Source organism: Rhipicephalus microplus, chromosome X, assembly GCF_043290135.1.
Source record: "Rhipicephalus microplus isolate Deutch F79 chromosome X, USDA_Rmic, whole genome shotgun sequence".
NCBI classification, from domain to species: Eukaryota; Metazoa; Arthropoda; class Arachnida; order Ixodida; family Ixodidae; genus Rhipicephalus; species Rhipicephalus microplus.
This window is the reverse complement of record NC_134710.1, coordinates 74,515,863-74,534,946: the sequence shown is the minus strand read 5'-3', so window position 1 is coordinate 74,534,946 and position 19,084 is coordinate 74,515,863. Positions and strand designations below refer to the sequence as shown.

Genomic DNA, 19,084 nt, shown 5'->3' with positions numbered 1-19,084 from the left:
CAATCAGAAATACATTGCACACGGACGCTTTTGCAAACATTGATAAATTGCGACCTCCCCACTTATCAGTACAATTTTTAATGCGTTGACGTTCCTCAGACCAATACTCCGTAGCATTGCGGTAGTGATCCAAAGGCACACCGAGGTACTTTCCGGGCATGATTTTCCAATTCATGTTACAGTAAACTTCGGGTGTGCTTTGCCACTGGCCATGCCAAACGCCTAGACATTTTGGCCAACTAATTGCGCTGCCCGTTGCTGCACAGAATTCCCTAGCTATTCGTACAACTTCTTGCACACTTTCTTTGTCACTGCAAAACACTGCGACGTCATCAGCATAGGCTAAAATTCTAATTCCACTGGTCAGAAACGTATACCCTCTTATACTTGGTGATGCAAGTATTCGTAAACAGAAGGGCTCTAAGTAAAGCGCGAAAAGGAGTGGCGACAAGGCACAACCTTGCTTCACGCTCGAGCGCACAGGAATTGAAGCACTTACTTCTTTGTTGATTACTAAATTAGCCCTGCAGTCATGATACACCATTCTAACGCCTTCTGTAATGACAGTCCCTACATTCACATGTTCCAGCAATAAAAACAAAATTTCATGTACGACTTTATCGAACGCTTTGTGCAGGTCTAGCTGAATCATGGCCACGCGGTCATTATTTGCATCACAGCATTCTAGAATACTTCTGGTTACGTGTATATTTGTGAATATGGTTCTGCCCTTAATCCCACATGTCTGATGCGGGCCGACAAGGGATGTGACAACACTTTGGAGCCGTCTTGCTAGGACCTTCGTGTATATTTTATAGTCAGTGTTGCTCAAACTGATAGGTCGGTAGGATTCCACTGAAAGTAGCTTTGCGGGGTCATCAGTTTTGGGGATTAATACTACGTGTGCTGTCCTAAATGAATGAGGTGTTTGCTGCTTGTCGTAGCATTCTCTGATCACTCGGTGTAATGCCAGTGCCATTTCTGTCTTAAAAAATTTGTATATGGCAGCACCAAGCCCATCCGGCCCTGGTGACTTGCCGTTACCCAGGTTATCTATAGCTGATTCAATTTCTGCCACAGTGATTTCTACTTCCAGTAGCTCCCGCTCAGAGTCTTCCAATCTCGGCATAAGGGTCAGAAAGTCCTCTTTGAATCGTTCGGGGTCATTGATTGTATGGCTAAGGAGTTGCGTATAAAACTCGACAAAGGCGTGCTTTATCTGTTCGCGGTCCCGGGTAATGTAATTGCGGTATCGAATTTCATTTATCTCTTTGTTTGCTGCATGTTTCTTTTCTTCACTGAGCACCCGCTTAGTGGGCGTTTCACCCATCCACAGCCGTTCAGTGCGAGCCCTTATCATTGCTCCGCGGTACTTTTCGTCGTCGGTGAATTCGAGCTTTGCTTTCGCCTCCTTTATTTCTTTCTTAAATTTTCCCGGCACTTCATTTTCTACGCTTAACATGTAGTCTAGTTCGCTTTGTAACTGCCTCTCTTGTTGCCTTTCCCGATTACGTAATACACAGGCTCTTTCAATCGCTATCATCTTTATATCACACTTCATTTGCTCCCACACAGCTATGAAGTTATTGGTCTCCAAACGAAGAGCATTTGAAAGACATTCTTTGGTTTTTGTGACAAATATTTCATCTTGCAGCAGCTTTTCATTAAATTTCCATAGAAACCAATTAAACTTCGCAGCCTTACGTTTTTCGCCAATGTTGACCTTGACCAGACAATGATCACTAAAACTAAGATGTTGAATTTGATAAGATGAGCATAGTGGCACCAACTTTGCCGACAAATATATTCTGTCTAACCTCGCGTGCGAATGACCTTGAAAGTGCGTATATCCTACTTCACCCTCTCGCGTCATTACATAACCGACATCTTCCAGCCCTGTCTCGTTCACTATTTTATTCAACAGCTCAGCGCTTCTATCGCGCACATTGAAGCTCGTTGTCTTATCCTCAGCTCTACAGACACAATTGAAGTCCCCTAGAACCACAACATTTCTTTCCGTTTTCAAGAATCCTTCAATCGCTCTGAAAAAAAATTCCCGTTCGTGCGATCTATTCGGTGCATAAACACACACAACGCGCCAAGGCATTCCAGAAACACTGAAGTCGCACACAACCAGCCTACCGCTATCGCAGGTAGACACATTTTCAACAACCGCGATACTACTACGTATGAAAACGACACAGCCTCCTGACCGCCCAACAGCATGACAAACGCAGACATTGTACCTAGAGCGAAAAACTTGAACCATTTGCTCCGTTTGTTCTTCACTTTCCATTTTAGTTTCTTGTACAGCCAGGAGGTCTATGTCGTTTTCTAACAAAATGCGACTAATCTGGCATTGTCTCCTGCGCGAACACAGGCCTCTTGAGTTCAACGTCGCGATGCAAATACCAGTTTTAAAGTTAGTCGCCATTTCTTGAAGGTTGTTTCGTCAGGTGTCATACTCACGTCGCAACAGTGGTTGCGTGTGCTCAGCGTAGAAAGCCTCGGAACGTCTCCTCCGCTACGGCGGGGCCGACGTTTGAGTGCCCCTACGGTCAGGAGACAGGTTTGGTCGTGGTTTAAAGGTAGGCCGACGACCAGTCGCCGTCTTTGTTGGAGGTTCATTGATGGCCGACGTGTCAACATTTCCGGTACGGTCAGGTGTTTCACGAGCTCGCTTAAAAGCGATAGCACCGGCCTTGGTCATCTCGGCGTCCGTTGCTTCCGGGCCGCCCTCTCGCGCAGCTGAAGATGACTTGCTCGCTGCTGTAGCGTCGTTCTCTACTGCTGCCGTGTCTAAATTCGTTCCTGGCGCACCGGAGTGCTTGTCGCCTTTATTGGTAGATTCCAGTGCGGCCCCAGAAGACTGTTCAGGGGGCGTGGCAGGGCCTTCCGTATAAACGTCTTCCCTGCTCGCTTCTTCGGCATCCACGGCATCCATCAGGTGTTCAGACACTTCGTCTGTTTGGCCTGGGCCCGCAATGCTGGCGTACGACCTCACACAGTGGGCGTCATCGTGGCCATAGCGACGACAGACCCCACAGCGCGGCACGCGGCAATCCCGTCGAATGTGTCCGATAGCCCGGCATCGGAGGCATAGCGGTGCTCTGCCAGGAATTACGACGAGCGCCATATCCTCCGCAACTCGCAGTTGGTGTGGCAGGTCGTCCACGGACACGCCCGCGTGTAGCCTCAGCGTGACCGACCGCGTGGTTGAACCTTTATCATTGCAACCCTGCACCTTCCATTTATCTCTGCTTATCTCGGTCACTTTTCCGTAGGGCGTTAAGGCGACTCGCACAGCCTCGTCCGGCACGCCATGAAGAAGCCAGTACAACTTCAGCCGCACACCTCGATCACGGGGGTCAACCACCATACAGCGATGGTCCTTTAGATCAAAAGACTCCGCCGCCAGCATCTTCTTTTTACCCTCATCATCCTTGAACGTCACTGCCCATACATGATTCATTTGGTATGCCCCTAGGGCAACCACTTCCGGCAGCAGCGAAAGACGAGCAAGGCTGTCTCGGACATGCTCCACTCGATATGGCCTGGCTTTCAAGTTTCCGTGCAAAAAAACCGTGTGCAAAACGGAATCACCTGAAGGCAGCTGAGGCAGAACAACCTGAAAATCTTCGCCTGGCTTTTCGGTACACCTGATACCGCGGCCCACACGGGCCGCTGAAACCGCCCCTACGCGGGAGCACATGATAAACACGTCCGTTCACTGTCGTGGCCGGAAGTGGAATCCACTGAGCTAGCCAGGCAGACAGCACCCGTTTCAGGTTGCGTCATCTCGTGCGTTCATGGTCAGAAAGATTAAGTGAAACAGCGAAGGAGAGGAAGGCGTAGATAGATTGGAAAACAATCCGTGTAACATGGCAACAGATCAGTAAAAAATGCAGCGCCCAAAGTGGGGCTCGAACCAACGACCTTGAGAATAAAAGTCTCATGCTCTATGGACTGAGCTAGCCGGGCCGACGGCCCCCGTTTATGTTGCGTCACCACGTTCGTTCATGGTCAAAAAGTTTAAGTCAAAGAGCAAAGGAGAGGAAGGCGAAGAAAGATTGGAAAACAATCCCTGTAATATGGGAACAGATCAATAAAAAATGCAGCGCCCAACGTGGGGCTCGAACCCACGACCCTGAGATTAAAAGTCTCATGCTCTACCGACTGAGCTAGCCGGGCGGACAGTACGTGTTTCAGTTTGCGTCATCCCGTGCGTTCATCGTCAGAAAGCTTAAGTCACAGAGCGAAAGAGAGGAAGGCGAAGGAAGATTGGAAAACAATCCGTGTAACTTGGGAACAGATAAATAAAAAAATGCAGCGCCCAACTAAGGGCTTGAACCAACGACTCTAAGATTGAAAGTCTCATGCTCTGGCGACTAAGCTAGCCGGGCGGACAGTACCCGTTTCAGTTTGCGTCATCTTGTGTGTTCATGGTCAGAAAGCTTAAGTCACAGAGCGAAAGAGAGGAAGGCGAAGGAAGATTGGAAAACAATCCGTGTAACATGGGAACAGATGAGTAAAAAAATGCATCGCCCATCTTGGGGCTGGTACCAACGACTCTGATATAAAAGCCTCATGCTCTACCAACTGCGCTAGCCGGGCAGACAGCACCCGTTTCAGTTTGCTGCACCCCGTGTGTTCATGGTCAGAAAGATTAAGTTAAAAAGCGAAGGAGAGGAAGGCAAAGAAATATTGGAAAACAATTTCTGTAACATGGCAACAGATCAGTAAAAAGTTCAGCGCCCAACGTGGGGCTCGAACCCACGACCCTGAGATTAAAAGTCTCATGCTCTACCGACTGAGCTAGCCGGGCCGACAGTACCCGTCTCAGTTTGCGTAATCCTGTGCCTTCATGGTCAGAAAGCTCAATTCACAGAGCGAAAGAGAGGAAGGCGCAAGAAGATTGGAAAACAATCCGTGTACTATGGGCACAGATCAGTAAAAAAGTGCAGCGCCCAACGTGGGGCGCGAACCCGCGGCCCTGAGATTATTAGTCTCATGCTCTACCGACTGAGCTAGCCGGGCGAACAATACCCGTTTCAGTTTGCGTAATCTCGTGCGTTCATGGTCAGAAAGATTAAGTCAAAGAGTGAAGGAGAGGAAGGCGAAGAAAGATTGGAAAACAATCCGTGTAACATGGGAACAGATCAGTAAAAAAATGCAGCGCCCAAAGTGGGGCTGGAACAAACGACTCTGAGATTAAAAGCCTCATGCTCTACCAACTGAGATAGCCGGGCAGACAGCACCCGTTTCAGTTTGCTTCACCTCTTGTGTTGATGGTCAGAAAGATTAAGTCATGGAGCGAAAGAGAGGAAGGCGGAAGAAGATTGGAAAACAATCCGTGTAACATGGGCACAGATCAGTAAAAAAATGCAGCGCCACACGAGGGGTTCGAACCCGCGGCCCTGAGATTATTAGTCTCATGCTCTACCGACTGAGCTAGCCGGGCGGACAGTACCCATTTCAGTTTGCGTCATCTCGTGCGTTCATGGTCAGAAAGGCTAAGTCAAAGAGCGAAGGAGAGGAAGGCGAAGATATATTGGAAAACAATTCCTGTAACATGGCAACAGATCAGTAATAAAACGCAGTGCCCAACGTGGGGCTCGAACCCAAAACTCTGAGATTAAAAGTCTCATGCTCTACCGACTAAGCTAGCCGGGCAGACAGCACCAGTTTCAGTTTGATTTGATTTGTGGGGTTTAACGTCCCAAAACCACTATATGATTATGAGAGACGCCGTAGTGGAGGGCTCCGGAAATTTTGACCACCTGGGGTTCTTTAACGTGCGCCCAAATCTGAGCACACGGGCCTACAACATTTCCGCCTCCATCGGAAATGCAGCCGCCGAAGCCGGGAATCGAACCCGCGACCTGCGGGTCAGCAGCCGAGTACCTTAGCCACTAGACCACCGTGGCGGGGCGTCAGTTTCAGTTAGCGTCCCCCCGTGCGTTTCTGGTCAGAAAGCCTAATTCAAAGAGCGAAGGAGAGGAAGCGAAGAAAGATTGGAAAACTATCCGTGTAACATAGAAGGAGATCAGTAAAAAATGCAGCGCCCAAATTAGGGCTTCAACCCACGACTCCGAGATTAACAGTCTCATGCTCTACCAACTGAGCTAGCCGGGCAGACAGTAACCGTTTCAGATTGCTTCAACCCGTGTGTTAATGGTCAGAAAGAATAAGTCAAAGAGCGAAGGAGAAGAAGGAAAAGAAAGATTAGAAAACGATTCCTGTAACATGAGAAACGATCAGTAAAAAAATTGAGCGCCCAACGTAGGGCTCGAACTCACGACCCTGAGATTAAAAGTCTCATGCTCTAGCGACTGCGCTAGCCGGGCGGACAGTACCCGTTTCAGTTTGCGTCATCTCGTGTATTCATGGTCAGAAAGCTTAAGTCACAGAGCGAAAGAGAGGAAGGCGAAAGAAGATTGGAAAACAATCCGTGTAAAAGGGCACAGATGAGTAAAAAAAATGCAGCGCCCAACGTGGGGTTCAAATCCACGACCCTGAGATTATTAGTCTCATGCTCTACCGACTGAGCTAGCCGGGCGGAAAGTACCCGTTTCAGTTTGCGTCATCTCGTGCGTTCATGGTCAGAAAGATTAAGTCAAAAAGTGAAGGAGAGGAAGGCGAAGAAAGATTAGAAAACAATTCCTGTAACATGCCAACAGATTAGTAAAAAAATTCAGCGCCCAACATTTGGCTCGAACCCATGACCCTGGGATTAAAAGTCTCATGTTCTACCGACTGAGCTAGCTGGGCAGACAGCACCCATTTCAGTTTGCGTCACCCCGTGCGTTCATGGTCGTAAAGCTTAAGTCAAAGAACGAAGAAGAGGGAGGCGAAGAAAGATCGAAAAACAATTCGTGAAACATGGGAACAGATCAGAATAAGAACACAGCGCCCAACGTGGGACTCGAACCCACGACCCTGAGATTAAAAGTCTCATGCTCTACCGACTGAGCTAGTTGAACGGACAGTACGCGTTTCAGTTTGCGTCATCCCGTGCATTCATGGTCAGAAAGCTTAAGTCAAAGAGCGAAGGAGAGGGAGGCGAAGAAATATTGGAAAACAATTTCTGTAACATGGCAACAGATCAGTAAAAAATTCAGCGCCCAACGTGGGGCTCAAACCCACTACCCTGAAAATAAAAGTCTCATGCTCTACCGACTGAGCTAGCCGGGCAGACAGTACCCGTTTCAGTTTGCGTCCCCCCGTGCGTTCATGGTCAGAAAGCTTAAGTCAGAAAGCGAAGGAGAGGGAGGCGAAGAAAGATTGGAAAACAATCCGTGTAACATGGAAACAGATCAGCAAAAAAACGCAGCGCCCAACGTGGGGCTTGAACCCACAACCCTGAGATTAAAAGTCTCATGCTCTACCGACTGAGCTAGCCGGACAGACGGGCCCAGTTTCAGTTTGCGTCACGCCGTGCGTTCATGGTCAGAAAGTTTAAGTCAAAGAGCGAAGGAGAGGAAGGCGAAGAAAGATTGGAAAACAATCCGTGTAACCTAGGAACAGATCAGTAAAAAAATGCAGCGCCCAAATTAGGGCTTCAACCCATGACTCCGAGATTAAAAGCCTCATGCTCTACCAACTGAGCTATCTGGGCAGACAGCAACTGCTTCAGTTTGCTTCACCTCGTGTGTTAATGGTCAGAAAGATAAAGTCAAAGAGCGATTGAGAAGAAGGCATGAAAGATTGGAAAACGATTCCTGTAACATGGGAAACGATCAGTAAAAAAATTGAGCGCCCAACGTGGGGCTCGAACCCACGACCGTGAGATTAAAAGTCTCATGCTCTACCGACTGAGCTAGCCGGGCGGACAGTACGCGTTTCAGTTTGCGTCATCCCGTGCGTTCATGGTCAGAAAGCTTAAGTCACAGAGCGAAAGAGAGGAAGGCGAAGGAAGATTGGAAAACAATCCGTGTAACATAGGAACAGATCAGTAAATAAATGCAGCGCCCAACTTGGGGCTTGAACCGACGATTCTGGGATTAAAAGTCTAATGCTCTAGCGACTGAGCTAGCCGGGCGGACAGTACCCGTTTCAGTTTGCGTCATCTCGTGCGTTCATGGGCAGAAAGGCTAAGTAAAAGAGCGAAAGAGAGGAAGGCGAAGGAACATTGAAAAACAATCCGTGTAACATGGGAACAGATTAGTAAAAAAATGCAGCGCCCAACTTGGGGCTGGAACCAACGACTCTGAGATTGAAAGCCTCATGCTCTACCAACTGAGCTAGCCGGGCAGAGAGCACCCGTTTCAGTTTGCTTCACCCCGTGTGTTCATGGTCAGAAAGATTAAGTCACTGAGAGAAAGAGAGGAAGGCAAAAGAAGATTGGAAAACAAACCGTGTAACATGGGAAGATCAGTAAAAAATGCAGCGCCCTACGTGGGGCTCGAACCCGCGGCCCTGAGATTATTAGTCTCATGCTCTACCGACTGAGCTAGCCTGGCGGACAGTACCCGTTTCAGTTTGCGTCATCTCGTGCGTTCATGGTCAGAAAGGCTAAGTCAAAGAGCGAAGGAGAGGAAGGCGAAGAAATATTGGAATATAATTCCTGTAACATGGCAACAGATCAGGAAAAAATGCAGCGCCCAAATTAGGGCTTCAACCCACGACTCCGAGAATAAAAGCCTCATGCTCTACCAACTGAGCTAGCCGGGCAGACAGTAACCGTTTCAGATTGCTTCACCCCGTGTGTTAATGGTCAGAAAGAATAAGTCAAAGAGCGAAGGAGTTAAGGCAAAGAAAGATTAGAAAACGATTCCTGTAACATGGGAAACGATCAGTAAAAAATATGAGCGCCCAACGTGGGGCTCGAACCTACGACCTTGAGAATAAAAGTCTCATGCTCTACCGACTGATCTAGCCGGACAGACAGGCCCCGTTTCAGTTTGCGTCACCCCGTGCGTTCATGGTCAGAAAGCTAAAGTCAAAGAGCGAAGGAGAGGGAGGCGAAGAAAGATTGGAAAACAATCAGTGTAACATGGGAACAGATCAGCAAAAAACGCATCGCCCAACTTTGCGGTTTGAACCAACGACTCTGAGATTAAAAGTCTAATTCTCTACCGACTGAGCTAGCCGGGAGACAGTACTCGTTTCAGTTTGCGTCGTCCCGTGCGTTCATGGTCAGAAAGCTTAAGTCAGAGAGCGAAAAAGAGGAAGGCGAAGGAAGATTGAAAAACAATCCGTGTAGCATGGGAACAGATCAGTAAAAAAATGCAGCGCCCAACTTGGGGCTTGAACCAACAATTCTGAGATTAAAAGTCTCATGCTCTAGCGACTGAGCAAGCCGCGCGGACAGTACCTGTTTCAGTTTGCGTCATCTCTTGTGTTCATGGTCAGAAATCTTAAGTCACAGAGCGAAAGAGAGGAAGGCGAAGGAAGATTGAAAAACAATCCGTGTAACATGTGAACAGATCAGTAATAAAACGCAGCGCGCAAATAAGGGCTTCAATCCACGACTCCGAGAATAAAAGCCTCATGCTCTACCAACTGAGCTAGCCGGGCAGAGAGTAACCTTTTCAGATTGCTTCACCCAGTGTGTAAATGGTCAGAAAAAATAAGTCACAGAACGAAAGAGAGGAAGGCGAAGGAAGATTGGAAAACAATCCGTGTAACATGGGCACAGATCAGTGAAAAAATGCAGCGCCCTACGTGGGGCTCGAACCCGCGGCCCCGAGATCATTAGTCTCATGCTCTACCGACTGAGCTAGCCGGGCGGACAGTACCCGTTTCAGTTTGCGTCATCTCGTGCGTTCATGGTCAGAAAGGCTAAGTCAAAGAGCGAAGGAGAGGAAGGAAGAAATATTGGAAAACAATTCCTGTAACATGGCATGAGATCAGTAAAAAATTCAGCACCCAACGTGGGGCTCGAACCCACAACTCTGAGATTAAAAGTCTCAAGCCCTACCGACTGAGCTAGCCGGACAGACAGGCCTTGTTTCAGTTTGCGTCACCCCGTGCATTCATGGTCAGGAAACTTAAGTCAAAGAGCGAAGGAGAGGAAGGCGAAGAAAGATTGGAAAACAATCCGTGTAACATAGAAACAGATCAGTAAAAAATGCAACGCCCAAATTAGGGCTTCAACCCACGACTCCGAGATTAAAAGCCTCATGCTCTACCGACTGAGCTAGCCGGGCGGACAGTACCCGTTTCAGTTTGCGTCATCTCGTGCGTTCATGGTCAGAAAGGCTAAGTCAAAGAGCGAAGGAGAGGAAGGCGAAGAAATATTGGAAAACAATTCCTGTAACATGGCAACAGATCAGTAAAAAATTCAGCGCCCAACTTGGGGCTTGAACTAACGACTCCGAGATTAAAAGTCTCATGCTCTACCAACTGAGCTAGACGGGAAGACAGCAATCGTTTCAGTTTGCTTCACCCTGTGTGTTCATGGTGAGAAAGAATAAATCAAATAGCGAACGAGAGGAAGGCAAAGAAAGAGTAGAAAACAATTCCTGTAACATGGGAACAGATCAGTGAAAAAATTCAGCGCCCAACGCGGGGCTCGAACCCACGACCATGAGATTAAAAGTCTCATGCTCTACCGACTGAGCTAGCCGGGCACACAGGCCGTGTTTCAGTTTGCGTCACCCCATGCGTTCATGGTCAGAAAGTTTAAGTCAAAAAGCGAAGGAGAGGAAGGCGAAGAAAGATCGGAAAACAATCTGTGGAACAGATAAATAAAAAAGTGCAGCGCCAAACGTGGGGCTTGAACCCACGACTCTGAGGTCAAAAGTCACATGCTCTACCGGCTGAGCTAGCCGGGCAGACAGCACCCGTTTCAGTTTGCGCCACCCCGTGCGTTCTAAGTGAGAAAGATTAAGTCAAACAGCGAAGGAGAGGAAGGCGTAGATAGATCGGAAAACAATCCGTGTAACACAGGAAAAGATCAGTAAAAAATGCAGCACCAACTTGGAGTTTGAACCAACGACTCTGAGATTTAAAGTCTCATGCTCTACCAACTGAGCTAGCCGGGCAGACAGCAATCGTTTCAGTTTGCGTCATCTCGTGCGTTCATGGTCAGAAAGGCTGAGTCAAAGAGCGAAGGAGAGGAAGGCGAAAAAATATTGGAAAACAATTCCTGTAACATGGCAACAGATCAGTAAAAAATTCAGCGCCCAACTTGGGGCTCGAACCCACGACCCTGAGATTAAAAGTCTCATGCTCTACCAACTAAGCTAGCCGGACATCCAGGCCCCGTTACAGTTTGCGTCACCCCGTGTGTTCATGGTCAGAAAGCTTAAGTCAAAGAGCGAAGGAGAGGAAGCGAAGAAAGATTGGAAAACAATCCGTGTAACATAGAAACAGATCAGTAAAAAATGCAGCGCCCAAATTAGGGCTTCAACCCACGACTCCGAGAATAAAAGCCTCATGCTCTACTAACTGAGCTATCCGGGCAGACAGTAACCGTTTCAGATTGCTTCACCCCGTGTGTTAATGGTCAGAAAGAATAAGTCAAAGAGCGAAGGAGAGGCAGGCGAAGAAAGATTAGAAAACAATTCCTGTAACATGGGAACAGATCAGTAAAAAACACAGCGCCGCACAAGGGGCTCGGACCCACGACCCTGAGTTTAAAGTCTCATGCTCTACCGACTAAGCTAGCCGGGAACACAGCACCAGTTTCAGTTTGCGTCCCCCCGTGCGTTCCTGGTCAGAAAACTTAGGTCAAAGAGCGAAGGAGAGGGAGGCGAAAAAGATTGGAAAACAATCCGTGTAACATGTGAACAGATCAGTAATAAAACGCAGCGCCCAACGTGGGGCTCGAACCCACAACTTTGAGATTAAAAGTCTCATGCTCTACCGACTGAGCTAGCCGGACAGACAGGCCCCGTTTCAGTTTGCGTCACCCCGTGCGTTCATGGTCAGAAAGCTTAAGTCAAAGAGCGAAGGAGAGGAAGGCGAAGAAAAATTGGATCCGTGTAACATAGAAACAGATCAGTAAAAAAATGCAGCGCCCAAATTAGGGCTTCAACCCACGACTCCGAGATTAAAAGCCTCATGCTCTAGCAACTGAGCTAGCCGGGCGGACAGTACCCGTTTCAGTTTGCGTCATCCTGTGCGTTTATGGTCAGAAAGCTTAAGTCACAGAGCGAAAGACAGGAAGGCGAAGGCAGATTGGAAAACTATCCGTGTAACATGGGAACAGATCAGTAAAAAAATGCAGCGCCCAACGCGGGGCTCAAACCCATGACCCTGAGATTAAAAGTCTCATGCTCTACCGACTGAGCCAGCCGGGCAGTCAGTACCCGTTTCAGTTTGCGTCATCTCGTGCGTTCATGCTCAGAAAGTTTAATTCAAAGAGCGAAGGAGAGGAAGGCGAATGAAGATTGGAAAACAATCCTTGTAAAATGGGCACAGATCAGTAAAAAATGCAGTGCCCAACGTGGGGCTCGAATCCACGACCCTCAGATCATTAGTCTCATGCTCTACTGACTGAGCTAGCCCGGCGGAGAGTACCCGTTTCAGTTTGCGTCACCCCGTGTGTTCATGGTCAGAAAGATTAAATAAAGAGCGAAGGAGAGCAAGACAAAGAAAGAGTGGAAAACAATCTGTGGAACAGATAAATAAAAAAGTGCAGCGCCAAACGTGGGGCTTGAACCCACGACTCTGAGGTAAAAAGTCGCATGCTCTAGCGGCTGAGCTAGCCGGGCAGACAGCACCCGTTTCAGTTTGCGCCACCCCCTGCGTTCTAAGTGAGAAAGATTAAATCAAAGAGCGAAGGAGAGGAAGGCAAAGAAAGAGTGGAAAACAATTCCTGTAACATGGAAAATCAGTGAAAAAATTCAGCGCCCAACGTGGGGCTCAAACCCACGACCCTGTGATTACAAGTCTCATGCTCTACCGACTGAGCTAGCCGGGCAGACAGGCACTGTTTCAGTTTGCGTCACCCTATGCGTTCATGGTCAAAAAGATTGAGTCAAAGAGCGAAGGAGAGGAAGGCGAAGAAATATTGGAAAACTATTCCTGCAACATGGCAAAAGATGAGTAAAAAATTCGGCACCCAACGTGGGGCTCGAACCCACGACCCTGAGATTAAAAGTCTCATGCTCTACCGACTGAGCTAGCCGGGCGGACAGTACTCGTTTCAGTTTGCGTCATCTCGTGCGTTCATGGTCAGAAAGCTTATGTCACAGAGCGAAAGAGAGGAAGGCGAAGGAAGATTTGAAAACAATCCGTGTAAAATAGGATCACATCAGTAAAAAAACACAGCACCCCACGTGGGGCTCGAACCCACGAGCCTGAGAATAAAAGTCTCATGCTCTACCGACTAAGCTAGCCGGGCAGACAGCACCCGTTTCAGTTTGCGTCCTCCCGTGCGTTCCTGGTCAGAAAGCTTAAGTCAAAGAGCGAAGGAGAGGGAGGCGAAAAAAGATTGGAAAACAACCCGTTTAACATGGGAACAGATCAGGAAAACGCAGTGCCCAACGTGGGGCTCGAACACACAACTCTGAGATTGAAAGTCTCGCTCCGTACCGAATGAGCTACCCGGAAACACAGGCCACGTTTTAGTTTGCGTCACCCCGTGCGTTCATGGTCAGTAAGCTTAAGTCAAAGAGCGAAGGAGAGGAAGGCGAAGAAAGATTGGAAAACACTCCGTGTAACAGAGGAACAGATAAGTAAAAAATGCAGCGCCCAAATTAGGGCTTCAACCCACGACTTCGAGATTAAAAGCCTCATGCTCTACCAACTGAGCTAGCCGGGCAGACAGCAACCGTTTCAGTTTGCTTCACCACGTGTGTTAATGGTCAGAAAGAATAAGTCAAAGAGCGAAGGAAAAGAAGGCAAAAAAAGATTGGAAAACGATTCCTGTAACATTGGAAACGATAAGTAAAAAAATTCAGCGCCAAACGTGGGGCTCGAACCCACGACCATGAGAATAAAAGTCTCATGCTCTACCAACTGAGCTAGCCCGGCGGACAGTACGCGTTTCAGTTTGCGTCAGCCTGTGCGTTCATGGCCAGAAAACTTAAGTCACAGTGCGAAAGAGATGTAGGCGAATGAAGATTGGAAAACAATCCGTGTAAAATGGACACAGATCAGTAAAAAAATGCAGCGCCCAACGTGGGGCTCGAATCCATGACCCTGAGATTATTAGTCTCATGCTCTACCGACTGAGCTAGCCGGGCGGACAGTACCCGTTTCAGTTTGCGTCATCTCGTGCGTTCATGGTCAGAAAGATTAAGTCAAAAAGTGAAGGAGAGGAAGGCGAAGAAAGATTAGAAAAGAATTCCTGTAACATGGCAACAGATTAGTAAAAAAATTCAGCGCCCAACGTTTGGCTCGAACCCACGACCCTGAGACTAAAAGTCTCATGCTCTACCGACTGAGCTAGCCGGGCAGACAGCACCCGTTTCAGTTTGCGTCACCCCGTGCGTCCATGGTCATAAAGCTTAATTCAAAGAACGAAGGAGAGGGAGGTGAAAAAAAATAGAAAAGCAATTCGTGTAACATGGAAACAGATCAGTATGAAAACACAACGCGGGGCTCGAACCCACGACCCTGAGATTAAAAGTCTCATGCTCTACCGACTAAGCTAGCCGGGCAGACAGCACCCGTTTCAGTTTTCGTCCCCCCGTGCGTTCATGGTCAGAAAGCTTAAGTTAAAGAGCGAAGGAGAGGGAGGCGAAGAAATATTGGAAAACAATTTCTGTAACATGGCAACAGATCAGTAAAAAATTCAGCACCCAACGTGGGGCTCGAACCCATGACCCTGAGATTAAAAGTCTCGTGCTCTACCGACTGAGCTAGCCGGGCAGACAGTACCCGTTTCAGTTTGCGTCATCCCGTGCGTTCATGGTCAGAAAGCTTAAGTCACAGAGCGAAAGAGAGGAAGGCGAAAGAAGATTGGAAAACAATCCGTGTAACATGGGAACAGATCAGTAAAAAAATGTAGCGCCCACCTGGGGCTCGAACCCACGACCCTGAGATTAAAAGTCTCATGCTCTACCGACTGAGCTAGCCGGGCGGACAGTACCCGTTTCAGTTTGCGTCATCTCGTGCGTTCATGGTAAGAAAGCTTAAGTCACAGAGCGAAAGAGAGGAAGGCGAAGGAAGATTGAAAAACAAACCGTGTAACATAGGAAAACATCAGTAAAAAAATGCAGCGCCCAACTTGGGGCTTGAACCAACGACTCCGAGATTAAAAGTCTCATGCTCTACCAACTGAGCTAGCCGGGAAGACAGCAATCGTTTCAGTTTGCTTCACCCTGTGTGTTCATGGTGAGAAAGATTAAATCAAAGAGCGAAGGAGAGGAAGGCAAAGAAAGAGTAGAAAACAATTCCTGTAACATGGGAACAGTTCAGTGAAAAAATCCAGCGCCCAACGTGGGGCTCGAACCCACGACCATGAGAATAAATGTCTCATGCTCTACCGACTGAGCTAGCCGGGCACACAGGCCCTGTTTCAGTTTGCGTCACCCCATGCGTTCATGGTCAGAAAGTTTAAGTCAAAGAGCGAAGGAGAGGAATGCGAAGAAAGATCGGAAAACAATCTGTGGAACAGATAAATAAAAAAGTGCAGCGCCAAACGTGGGGCTTGAACCCACGACTCTGAGGTCAAAAGTCACATGCTCTACCGGCTGAGCTAGCCGGGCAGACAGCACCCGTTTCAGTTTGCGCCACCCCGTGCGTTCTAAGTGAGAAAGATTAAGTCAAACAGCGAAGGAGAGGAAGGCGTAGATAGATCGGAAAACAATCCGTGTAACACAGGAAAAGATCAGTAAAAAATGCAGCACCAACTTGGAGCTTGAACCAACGACTCTGAGATTAAAAGTCTCATGCTCTACCAACTGAGCTAGCCGGGCAGACAGCAATCGTTTCAGTTTGCTTCACCCCTTGTGTTCATGGTCACAAAGATTAAATCAAAGAGCGAAGAAGAGAGAGGCGAAGAAATATTGGAAAACAATTCCTGTAACAAGGCAACAGATCAGTAAAAACTTCAGCGCCCAACGTGGGGCTCGAACCCACGACCCTGAGAATGATAGTCTCATGCTCTACCGACTGAGCTAGCTGGGCAGAGAATACCCGCTTCAGTTTGCGTCATCCCGTGCGTTCATGGTCAGAAAGCTTATGTCACAGAGCGAAAGAGAGGAAGGCGAAGGAAGATTTAAAAACAATACGTGTAAAATAGGATCACATCAGTAAAAAAACACAGCGCCCCACGTGGGGCTCGAACCCACGAGCCTGAGATTAAAAGCCTCATGCTCTACCGACTAAGCTAGCCGGGCCGACAGCACCCGTTTCAGTTTGCGTCCTCCCGTGCGTTCCTTGTCAGAAAGCTTAAGTAAAAGAGCGAAGGAGAGGGAGGCGAAGAAAGATTGGAAAACAATCCGTTTAACATGGGAACAGATCAGTAAAAAAACGCAGCGCCCAACGTGGGGCTCGAACCCACGACCCTGAGATTAAAAGTCTCATGCTCTACCGACTGAGCTAGCGGGCAGACAGGCCCTGATTAAGTTTGCGTCACCCCATGCTTTCATGGTGTGAAAGTTTAGGTCAAAGAGCGAAGGAGAGGAAGGCGAAGAAAGATCGGAAAACAATTTGTGGAACAGATCAATGAAAAAGTGCTGCGCCAAACGTGGGGCTTGAACCCACGACTCTGAGGTCAAAATTCACATGCTGTAACGGCTGAGCTAGCCGGGCAGACAGCACCCGTTTCAGTTTGCGCCAGCCCGTGCGTTCTAAGTGAGAAAGATTAGGTCAAACAGCGAAGAAGAGGAAGGCGTAGATAGATCGGAAAACAATCCGTGTAACACAGGAAAAGATCAGTAAAAAATGCAGCACCAACTTGGAGCTTGAACCAACGACTCTGAGATTAAAAGTCTCATGCTCTACCAACTGAGCTAGCCGGGCAGACAGCAATCGTTTCAGTTTGCTTCACCCCTTGTGTTCATGGTCACAAAGATTAAATCAAAGAGCGAAGAAGAGAGAGGCGAAGAAATATTGGAAAACAATTCCTGTAACATGGCAACAGATCAGTAAAAACTTCAGCGCCCAACGTGGGGCTCGAACCCACGACCCTGAGAATGAAAGTCTCATGCTCTACCGACTGAGCTAGCTGGGCAGAGAATACCCGCTTCAGTTTGCGTCATCCCGTGCGTTCATGGTCAGAAAGCTTATGTCACAGAGCGAAAGAGAGGAAGGCGAAGGAAGATTTAAAAACAATACGTGTAAAATAGGATCACATCAGTAAAAAAACACAGCGCCCCACGTGGGGCTCGAACCCACGAGCCTGAGATTAAAAGCCTCATGCTCTACCGACTAAGCTAGCCGGGCCGACAGCACCCGTTTCAGTTTGCGTCCTCCCGTGCGTTCCTTGTCAGAAAGCTTAAGTAAAAGAGCGAAGGAGAGGGAGGCGAAGAAAGATTGGAAAACAATCCGTTTAACATGGGAACAGATCAGTAAAAAAACGCAGCGCCCAACGTGGGGCTCGAACCCACAACTCTGAGATTGATAGTCTCATGCCGTACCGAATGAGCTAGCCGGAAACACAGGCCCCGTTTTAGTTTGCGTCACCCCGTGCGTTCATGGTCAGTAAGCTTAAGTCAAAGAGCGAAGGAGAGGAAGGCGAAAAAAGATTGGAAAACACTCCGTGCAACAGAGGAACAGATCAGTAAAAAATGCAGCGCCAAAATTAGGGCTTCAACCCACGACTTCGAGATTAAAAGCCTCATGCTATACCAACTGAGCTAGCCAGGCAGACAGCAACCGTTTCAGTTTGCTTCACCCCGTGTGTTAATGGTCAGAAAGAATAAGTCAAAGAGCGGAAAAGAGGAAGGCGAAAGAAGATTGGAAAACAATCCGTGTAACATGGAAACAGATTAGTATAAAAACACAACGCCCAACGTGGAGCTCGAACCCACCACCCTGAGATTAAAAGTCCCATGCTTTACCGACTAAGCTAGCCAAGCAGACAGCACCCGTTTCAGTTTGCGTCCCCCCGTGCGTTCATGGTCAGAAAGCTTTAATCAAAGAGCGAAGAGAGAGGGAGGCGAAGAAATCTTGGAAAACAATTCCTTTAACATACAACAGATCAGTGAAAAATTCAGCGCCAAACGTGGGGCTCGAACCCACGACTCTTAGATTAGAAGTCTCACCCTCTACCAAGTGAGGTAGCCGGGCAGACAGCCATCGTTTCAGTTTTCTTCACCCCGTGTGTTGATGGTCAGAAAGAATAAATCAAAGAGCGAAGGAGAGGAAGGCAAAGAAAGAGTGGAAAACAAGTCCTGTAACATGGGAACAGATCAGTGAAAAAATTCAGCGCCCAACGTGGAGCTCGAACCCACGACCCTGAGATTAAAATTCTCATGCTCTACCCACTGAGCTAGCGGGCAGACAGGCCCTGATTAAGTTTGCGTCACCCCATGCGTTCATGGTGTGAAAGTTTAGGTCAAAGAGCGAAGGAGAGGAAGGCGAAGAAAGATCGGAAAACAATTTGTGGAACAGATCAATGAAAAAGTGCTGCGCCAAACGTGGGGCTTGAACCCACGACTCTGAGGTCAAAATTCACATGCTGTAACGGCTGAGCTAGCCGGGCAGACAGCACCCGTTTCAGTTTGCGCCACCCCGTGCGTTCTAAGTGAGAAAGATTAGGTCAAACAGCGAAGAAGAGGAAGGGGCAGATAGATTGGAAAACAATCCGTCTAACATGAGAACAGATCGGTAAAAAAAGTAGTGCCCAACGTGGGGCTCGAACCTACGACTTTGAGATTAAAGGTCTCATGCTCTATGGACTGAGCTAGCTGGGCAGACGGCCCCCGTTTATGTTGCGTCACCCCGTCCGTTCATGGTCAAAAAGTTTAAGCCAATGAGCGAAGGAGGGGGAGGCGAAGAAAGATTGGAAAACAATCCGGGTAATATGGGAACAGATAAATAAATAATTCAGCCACCAACGTGGGGCTCGAACCCACGACTCTGAGATTAAAAGTCTCATGCTCTACCGACTGAGCTAGCCGGGCGGACAGTACCCGTTTCAGTTTGCGTCATCTCGTGCGTTCATGGTCAGAAAGATTAAGTCAAAGAGCGAAGGAGAGGAAGGCGAAGAAATATTGCAAAACAATTTTTGTAACATGGC

At 48.1% G+C, this 19,084-nt stretch overlaps 2 protein-coding genes and 41 non-coding genes across 43 annotated transcripts in view; all 43 read right to left on the bottom strand.

Moving 5' to 3' along the window:
* LOC119176671 (unextended protein) overlaps positions 1-19,084 on the bottom strand; it is a 418,752-nt gene that overhangs the window by 302,762 nt on the left and 96,906 nt on the right. The window lies entirely within an intron of this gene.
* On the bottom strand, positions 2,009-3,622 carry LOC142776885 (uncharacterized). Its single transcript, XM_075881219.1, has one exon. It carries the CDS (start codon positions 3,470-3,472, stop codon positions 2,525-2,527), a length of 948 nt encoding a protein of 315 aa, XP_075737334.1. The 5' UTR covers positions 3,473-3,622; the 3' UTR covers positions 2,009-2,524.
* TRNAK-UUU (transfer RNA lysine (anticodon UUU)) lies at positions 3,909-3,981 on the bottom strand. Its single transcript has one exon. It is a non-coding gene; the product is annotated as a tRNA-Lys (tRNA).
* On the bottom strand, positions 4,119-4,191 carry TRNAK-UUU (transfer RNA lysine (anticodon UUU)). The gene has a single exon. It is a non-coding gene; the product is annotated as a tRNA-Lys (tRNA).
* On the bottom strand, positions 4,753-4,825 carry TRNAK-UUU (transfer RNA lysine (anticodon UUU)). Its single transcript has one exon. It is a non-coding gene; the product is annotated as a tRNA-Lys (tRNA).
* On the bottom strand, positions 4,965-5,037 carry TRNAI-AAU (transfer RNA isoleucine (anticodon AAU)). Its single transcript has one exon. It is a non-coding gene; the product is annotated as a tRNA-Ile (tRNA).
* On the bottom strand, positions 5,389-5,461 carry TRNAI-AAU (transfer RNA isoleucine (anticodon AAU)). Its single transcript has one exon. It is a non-coding gene; the product is annotated as a tRNA-Ile (tRNA).
* On the bottom strand, positions 5,601-5,673 carry TRNAK-UUU (transfer RNA lysine (anticodon UUU)). The gene has a single exon. It is a non-coding gene; the product is annotated as a tRNA-Lys (tRNA).
* TRNAI-AAU (transfer RNA isoleucine (anticodon AAU)) lies at positions 6,487-6,559 on the bottom strand. Its single transcript has one exon. It is a non-coding gene; the product is annotated as a tRNA-Ile (tRNA).
* Positions 6,911-6,983, bottom strand: TRNAK-UUU (transfer RNA lysine (anticodon UUU)). The gene has a single exon. It is a non-coding gene; the product is annotated as a tRNA-Lys (tRNA).
* On the bottom strand, positions 7,122-7,194 carry TRNAK-UUU (transfer RNA lysine (anticodon UUU)). Its single transcript has one exon. It is a non-coding gene; the product is annotated as a tRNA-Lys (tRNA).
* Positions 7,334-7,406, bottom strand: TRNAK-UUU (transfer RNA lysine (anticodon UUU)). The gene has a single exon. It is a non-coding gene; the product is annotated as a tRNA-Lys (tRNA).
* Positions 7,757-7,829, bottom strand: TRNAK-UUU (transfer RNA lysine (anticodon UUU)). Its single transcript has one exon. It is a non-coding gene; the product is annotated as a tRNA-Lys (tRNA).
* TRNAI-AAU (transfer RNA isoleucine (anticodon AAU)) lies at positions 8,390-8,462 on the bottom strand. Its single transcript has one exon. It is a non-coding gene; the product is annotated as a tRNA-Ile (tRNA).
* On the bottom strand, positions 8,812-8,884 carry TRNAK-UUU (transfer RNA lysine (anticodon UUU)). The gene has a single exon. It is a non-coding gene; the product is annotated as a tRNA-Lys (tRNA).
* On the bottom strand, positions 9,659-9,731 carry TRNAI-AAU (transfer RNA isoleucine (anticodon AAU)). The gene has a single exon. It is a non-coding gene; the product is annotated as a tRNA-Ile (tRNA).
* On the bottom strand, positions 9,868-9,940 carry TRNAK-UUU (transfer RNA lysine (anticodon UUU)). Its single transcript has one exon. It is a non-coding gene; the product is annotated as a tRNA-Lys (tRNA).
* Positions 10,502-10,574, bottom strand: TRNAK-UUU (transfer RNA lysine (anticodon UUU)). The gene has a single exon. It is a non-coding gene; the product is annotated as a tRNA-Lys (tRNA).
* On the bottom strand, positions 10,706-10,778 carry TRNAK-UUU (transfer RNA lysine (anticodon UUU)). Its single transcript has one exon. It is a non-coding gene; the product is annotated as a tRNA-Lys (tRNA).
* TRNAK-UUU (transfer RNA lysine (anticodon UUU)) lies at positions 11,127-11,199 on the bottom strand. The gene has a single exon. It is a non-coding gene; the product is annotated as a tRNA-Lys (tRNA).
* TRNAK-UUU (transfer RNA lysine (anticodon UUU)) lies at positions 11,758-11,830 on the bottom strand. The gene has a single exon. It is a non-coding gene; the product is annotated as a tRNA-Lys (tRNA).
* Positions 12,176-12,248, bottom strand: TRNAK-UUU (transfer RNA lysine (anticodon UUU)). Its single transcript has one exon. It is a non-coding gene; the product is annotated as a tRNA-Lys (tRNA).
* On the bottom strand, positions 12,799-12,871 carry TRNAT-UGU (transfer RNA threonine (anticodon UGU)). The gene has a single exon. It is a non-coding gene; the product is annotated as a tRNA-Thr (tRNA).
* On the bottom strand, positions 13,010-13,082 carry TRNAK-UUU (transfer RNA lysine (anticodon UUU)). The gene has a single exon. It is a non-coding gene; the product is annotated as a tRNA-Lys (tRNA).
* TRNAK-UUU (transfer RNA lysine (anticodon UUU)) lies at positions 13,222-13,294 on the bottom strand. Its single transcript has one exon. It is a non-coding gene; the product is annotated as a tRNA-Lys (tRNA).
* On the bottom strand, positions 13,854-13,926 carry TRNAK-UUU (transfer RNA lysine (anticodon UUU)). Its single transcript has one exon. It is a non-coding gene; the product is annotated as a tRNA-Lys (tRNA).
* Positions 14,066-14,138, bottom strand: TRNAI-AAU (transfer RNA isoleucine (anticodon AAU)). Its single transcript has one exon. It is a non-coding gene; the product is annotated as a tRNA-Ile (tRNA).
* TRNAK-UUU (transfer RNA lysine (anticodon UUU)) lies at positions 14,278-14,350 on the bottom strand. The gene has a single exon. It is a non-coding gene; the product is annotated as a tRNA-Lys (tRNA).
* TRNAK-UUU (transfer RNA lysine (anticodon UUU)) lies at positions 14,483-14,555 on the bottom strand. The gene has a single exon. It is a non-coding gene; the product is annotated as a tRNA-Lys (tRNA).
* Positions 14,694-14,766, bottom strand: TRNAK-UUU (transfer RNA lysine (anticodon UUU)). Its single transcript has one exon. It is a non-coding gene; the product is annotated as a tRNA-Lys (tRNA).
* On the bottom strand, positions 14,906-14,977 carry TRNAK-UUU (transfer RNA lysine (anticodon UUU)). The gene has a single exon. It is a non-coding gene; the product is annotated as a tRNA-Lys (tRNA).
* TRNAK-UUU (transfer RNA lysine (anticodon UUU)) lies at positions 15,329-15,401 on the bottom strand. Its single transcript has one exon. It is a non-coding gene; the product is annotated as a tRNA-Lys (tRNA).
* Positions 15,533-15,605, bottom strand: TRNAK-UUU (transfer RNA lysine (anticodon UUU)). Its single transcript has one exon. It is a non-coding gene; the product is annotated as a tRNA-Lys (tRNA).
* TRNAD-AUC (transfer RNA aspartic acid (anticodon AUC)) lies at positions 15,954-16,026 on the bottom strand. The gene has a single exon. It is a non-coding gene; the product is annotated as a tRNA-Asp (tRNA).
* TRNAK-UUU (transfer RNA lysine (anticodon UUU)) lies at positions 16,166-16,238 on the bottom strand. Its single transcript has one exon. It is a non-coding gene; the product is annotated as a tRNA-Lys (tRNA).
* On the bottom strand, positions 16,378-16,449 carry TRNAK-UUU (transfer RNA lysine (anticodon UUU)). Its single transcript has one exon. It is a non-coding gene; the product is annotated as a tRNA-Lys (tRNA).
* On the bottom strand, positions 17,002-17,074 carry TRNAE-UUC (transfer RNA glutamic acid (anticodon UUC)). Its single transcript has one exon. It is a non-coding gene; the product is annotated as a tRNA-Glu (tRNA).
* Positions 17,214-17,286, bottom strand: TRNAK-UUU (transfer RNA lysine (anticodon UUU)). Its single transcript has one exon. It is a non-coding gene; the product is annotated as a tRNA-Lys (tRNA).
* On the bottom strand, positions 17,849-17,921 carry TRNAK-UUU (transfer RNA lysine (anticodon UUU)). The gene has a single exon. It is a non-coding gene; the product is annotated as a tRNA-Lys (tRNA).
* On the bottom strand, positions 18,060-18,132 carry TRNAR-UCU (transfer RNA arginine (anticodon UCU)). The gene has a single exon. It is a non-coding gene; the product is annotated as a tRNA-Arg (tRNA).
* Positions 18,272-18,343, bottom strand: TRNAK-UUU (transfer RNA lysine (anticodon UUU)). Its single transcript has one exon. It is a non-coding gene; the product is annotated as a tRNA-Lys (tRNA).
* TRNAK-UUU (transfer RNA lysine (anticodon UUU)) lies at positions 18,686-18,758 on the bottom strand. The gene has a single exon. It is a non-coding gene; the product is annotated as a tRNA-Lys (tRNA).
* Positions 18,894-18,968, bottom strand: TRNAK-UUU (transfer RNA lysine (anticodon UUU)). The gene has a single exon. It is a non-coding gene; the product is annotated as a tRNA-Lys (tRNA).

Coding starts and splice junctions, on each gene's coding strand:
- LOC142776885 (XM_075881219.1), bottom strand. CDS start 3,472: ATGAATCATGTATGGGCAGTGACGTTCAAGGATGATGAGGGTAAAAAG.